At 45.1% G+C, this 5,000-nt stretch overlaps 1 protein-coding gene across 1 annotated transcript in view; it reads right to left on the bottom strand.

Moving 5' to 3' along the window:
• The window catches only part of irx4a (iroquois homeobox 4a), a 6,082-nt gene that overhangs the window by 208 nt on the left and 874 nt on the right, over positions 1-5,000 (bottom strand). Inside the window, exons 2-5 of the mRNA XM_068570568.1 lie at positions 4,730-4,981; positions 3,808-3,911; positions 1,594-1,904; positions 1-535 (exon numbers count right to left, since the gene is read on the bottom strand). The exon at positions 1-535 is cut by the window's left edge and continues 208 nt beyond it. Of these exons, the coding sequence (XP_068426669.1) occupies positions 1-535; positions 1,594-1,904; positions 3,808-3,911; positions 4,730-4,981 (1,202 nt within the window). The remainder of the gene's footprint in view (positions 536-1,593; positions 1,905-3,807; positions 3,912-4,729; positions 4,982-5,000) is intronic.

The following is a 5,000-nucleotide window of genomic DNA, read 5'->3' as shown; positions in this document are numbered from 1 at the left end:
CTGAACAAGGGGTCGTGGAAAACTCCGTCCACCCAGTTTCTCAGGGTCGTGACCGGCGAGTCCTGCCTGTTGTCCAGGCCGCTCACAGGTGAGGTAGCGGCGGGGGGAGGGGAGAGGGAGGCCGGCGGCGGCGGCTGGCACCTCAGCATACAGGACGGGTACTCAGTCTGGTTCAGGGACGTCGCAGTTTGTGCCAAGGACCAGATCCGAGGCTTCCCGTCCAGCAGCTGGTGTCCTCCCGGCTGGCTGTAACACACTTTGGGTCTGCTGTCCGGCTGGAAATCCTCCGGGTTCGTTTTGAGGCAACTTTCGCTCAAGTCCCGCTGCTGCGACTCTCCTCCCAGAGAAACAGGGATGGAGATCTTCAGGGACGCGTCCTTGATGAGGTGCTCCGCGGGGCAGTCGCCCGTCGTGGTCATGTGCGCGTTCATGTGGTAGCGGTGCTTGAGCTCGCACTCCGAGCTCTCGGACTCGAGCGTGTCGAAATCGTCCAGATCGCTCAAATGTAGGTCCTTATCGGGCCGACTTCTGGTCTCTGGGGGGAAAAGAGAGAGAGAGAGAGAGAGAGAGAGAGAGAGAGAGAGAGAGAGAGAGAGAGAGAGAGAGAGAGAGAGAGAGAGAGAGAGAGAGAGAGAGAGAGAGAAGACATGTCAGTGAAAAAAAGATATGGAGACGGAGTCACGCGATATCCGGGAAAGTCTGCACATCTGGAAATGTTGTTCAACTTGAATGAAGGGGTTTAAGTTTACTGCCTGATAGTGTTAACTACATAGAATCAGTGTAATCAATGAATCAGGTTCCACACGACACACTGTGTGCCATGTAAGTGCAGTCTGGTGCACTTTAATTCATCCTTATCCGAATTATGACGTCATAATACGCTGCAAAACGCAGCGATTTAAAAGGCATCTCCACGTGGTAAAAGTGATTTGACCCTTTAAAAACGAGCTTTGGCATGTTTTATGGTATTTTTATGACGTCATGGTATGCATGTGCAGCATGCCTGTGCACACAACCTGCTGATGCTGTTTAAATATACAAAATAAATACAAATAATACAGTTGTTGTACAGAGTTTATGTTGTAAGAATGCAAGGCCTTCATTTTTTTATTGTATGATAATAATAGTATCACGCAAAAACATAATATTGTCAAGATTCAATATCACAAAATAAAATTTAAAAAGTGCTGCTTCATACCAATTAATGCATTCAACCTCAAACTTTTTTCTGATTGACATTCATGAACAAATTAAAGATGAGAGTTTGGTAGAATCCTAGCTTATAGTGTGTTGGATTAAAACAAGAAAATAAAGTATATTTATGTTTTTAAGATGGATGATAACAGTGGACTTTACATAGAAGTTGATGATCTTCTGTACTTATTTTTGATTGATCTTTATCCTCCGAATGAGTTAAGATAAAAAACAGTTTCTAAAAAGGTCATGCTTTTATTTCAAGCTATAAAAATATGACTTCTGTAGAGAAGGTTGTTAAAAGTCCTCCCCTTCACCAACTTAACAAAACATCTCTAAGGAAAGTCACATTACGTTGAAACACACCGCCAACCCATCGCGCCTCATGTGTTCACTCACCATCCTCGTTGTTCTCGCTCTTGATCTGCTCCTCCTGAGACCCGTCCTCGTCCTCGTCGTACCTCTTCTCCTCTGAGCCCTTGTTCCTGGGCGGCCACGTCATCTTGTTCTCCTTCTTGAGCCTCCGGCGGGCGTTGGCGAACCACGTGGAGACCTGCGTCAGCGTCATCTTGGTGATGATGGCCAGCATGATCTTCTCGCCTTTGGTCGGGTACGGGTTCTTCCGGTGCTCCTGCAGCCAGGCCTTCAGCGTGCTGGTCGTCTCCCGCGTGGCGTTCTTCCGCCTCGTTCCACCGTCCATGGAACCGTATCTGTTTAACGAGGAGGACGTATATAATGAGAGGGGTACACAGTAGGGGTGGGAATCACCAGAGGTCCCACCATGCGATATTGTCACGATACGATATTATCACGATACTGCGATACGTTGCGTATTGCGACATATTGTGATTTATTACCTTTTTTTAAAACTGCAAATTGTCCCCAAAGGAAAACTTTGTCAACACAAGTAGGAATTATTTACTATTTGAGGACCAACAAGTTTAGAATTGATTAAATAAAAGATCTATACTTGGCTTCGGTGTATTGATACAATATCGCCGTGCAAAATATCGCGATACTACTCCGTATTGATTTTTTCCCACAGCCCCTAGCAAATAGATCGCGTGATGCTCGTCACGTTACAATTTTTCGAACGTGTCTCTGCACTCTGAAAGTCACGACAGAGCCGGCTGCTTCTTGCAATTATGCAGATTGTTCTTAATAAGCTCCACGGTGCCACTAATAAAGCTTATGTGACCTCATGTTATGATTCAAAGTAGACGTCATAAAAACGTGTCACTTAAGAGATTTAGAAAATGAGGTGAGGAGTGAATCACCCCTCTTTAAGCGCATCGTACAGGTGTTACACATCCCTTGGGGGACTTTAAAACTAACTGTATCAGTGCATTGTGTTAAATAATTGTACAAAAGCATGGATGCACTATGTATACAGTGCAACTACGGTACAGTATATTTCCTGAAACCACTCTACAGAACCTTCTCTGGTATCCAAAGCACATCTTATATCAGTATAAAAAATGGCTGTAATTCTACAATATGTTTGGCTCACATGCATACATATTTTCTAATATCAATGCATCATCGCCTAATAAAAGCATTCCTATCGCAGGATACCACTCCTCCTCCTCTTCCTCCCCCTCCTCTTCCTCCTCCTCCACAGACATCAACCATAGACCTGCATTTAAAATGCACAGTGTTGATTTTCAGTCAGCAGTGAGCTGTAAAAGTCCTCTCCGGGGAGGCTTTTATGAGGCCTTTATTGCTCCGTATAGCTTAGTGCGGGTCAAGCACTGCTAAGGGAATCAAGAGGAGCGCCGCACCTTTCCCATAGCCCGAGTTGTTTCCTTGGCAGATAAAATAGACTGTAAAATTGCTTTATTGAGTGTAATGATGAGCCCTCAGGTAAAAAAAGGGCAGGCTCAGACAGAGTGGTACCGCTGTGGGCCTGCTTGTTTCACTGAGTGCTTCTTCGTTCGCCTTCGACTTTTAGGCCCTTCTGCCGCGTGTGCACTCATCAGCACGGCGGCTGACACCTTTTGCACTTCAGAATTTAGAGTTATTGTTTTAAAAAAACATGCCGCTATGAAGCTAATCGATATGACACTTTTCTTATCAATTAACACGTAAAGAAAAAGTGTTTTCGGTGCCTGTCAGTGCTGGGATTTTTTTTTTAAGTTGCTGATTCTGTTCAAATAGCCGGCTGATCACAGGTATATACTGTTCAATCCCTCCATTTTCACCCACATCGCAGACTCCGTGGGGTTACTGAGGAGACCTTTTTGGACACGGCAGACGTGCTCTTCCCTGAAGAGGCCCGGCGTCTCGTCTCAAAGGGGCTCGAGTCTCGTGAATATGTCATGAGATGAAGGCGACGACCCGGTGTCGCTAGACGTGATGAGAATGGCCTTGACCTCTCTGAGCGACGATCGATTTAACGCTGAGGGGGAAACTCACCCTACACTTTCAGAGTCACGCACATTTTTGATGGTCCTGTTTGATGGTGAGCCATCGAGCCTCGAGATAAGCTCTCATCTCACTCTAACTGGACGTTTTTTTTTGTGTTAAATGACACTTTAGCTTTGAGTTTATTCATGTTTGAGTTGATGATAAAGCGTCTTGCATTGTGAGGTGGGAACAGAAGCCACGTCGTACCTGTCGTACTGGTACTGGCCCAAGGTGGGATCATACGGGTAGTAGGCTGCCTGGGTGATGCCCGCATGCGCAGACGCTGTGGGGTCTTTAGTGTCGAATGTGCCCTGGAATCACACACAAAGACAAGAGGTTAGAGATGATGTACATTAAATAAGGTGCATGTGTACAGGAAGAGCGGCTCCTAGTGCAGAGAATCAGACTTTTGAAATATCCGCTTGCAAAATGAAATACGAACCAACCTGACTGACTATATTAAATGTTAAATAGTCATTTTAGTAAACTATGTGTATACAAAATGAACCTTCAGACAAACAATGGAGTCGGTTCAGTAGCTTGAGGCTAAAACATCCATAAAGGTTCCTGTCGAAAATAATAATAAGCAGTTTAATTTATAATTATCAGTTAGAAAAGCATTCTGAATAGTCTTCTAACCACAAAATATAAAAATATGACAACATATAAGAACATTTAATGTACTGCCACACTATACTTGAACAAACTATATTCTCTGACTTTTAGGCCTATTATGAAAACGTTGTGAATTCCTCTATAATAGATATTTAATAAATGTACTGAATTAATACTAAATCTTTAACGCCAGCATGCTTAAAAAATATATATTTCCAATAGAAACCAACTTATCTCAATATTAAATGTTGCTTAAACTTTTTTAAATGCCTTGCTTCATAAAAATAAGAATCTAAAAGTAACATTGACACAGTAAAAGGTGCCTAACCCGCCTTGCTGAGGAGTGTTTTCCTCTAAATAAAAACAAGTTTAGCTCAAATTATGACGTGAGATAAATCACGTGGAGTAAAAAGCTGGTGTTTTGTGCTGTAAAGCGGAACAGAGAAAGCAGCCTCATCCCTCTGCGGAGCCATTAATCAATGCCAAGGAGCTCCAGGTGAGCGCAGCGGCTTACCAGCGAGTAGAAAGCCGACGCGTCGCTGCCGTATGTCACGTAGTTCCCGTAGCCTTGGCTGCCGGCGTACGGGCTCCCGTACACGCCCAGCGCGGCGGCGGAGCTCAGCTCATGCCTCGCCGTGGCCAGCAGCCGGCTCTCGTACACGGGGCAGTAGACGGGCGTCTGCCCGGACGCCGCCACTCCGGAGTCGGCTATGGATCTGCCGGTGGACTCGCAGCAAGTGGTCAGAGAGTTGGTTGTCATCAGGAACTGCGTGAGGTGGAGGAAC

Source organism: Clinocottus analis, unplaced genomic scaffold, assembly GCF_023055335.1.
Source record: "Clinocottus analis isolate CAN_PGR_092001 unplaced genomic scaffold, fCliAna1.0.p SCAF_9, whole genome shotgun sequence".
NCBI lineage: Eukaryota > Metazoa > Chordata > Actinopteri > Perciformes > Cottidae > Clinocottus > Clinocottus analis.
This window is presented reverse-complemented; position numbering and strand designations above follow the sequence as displayed.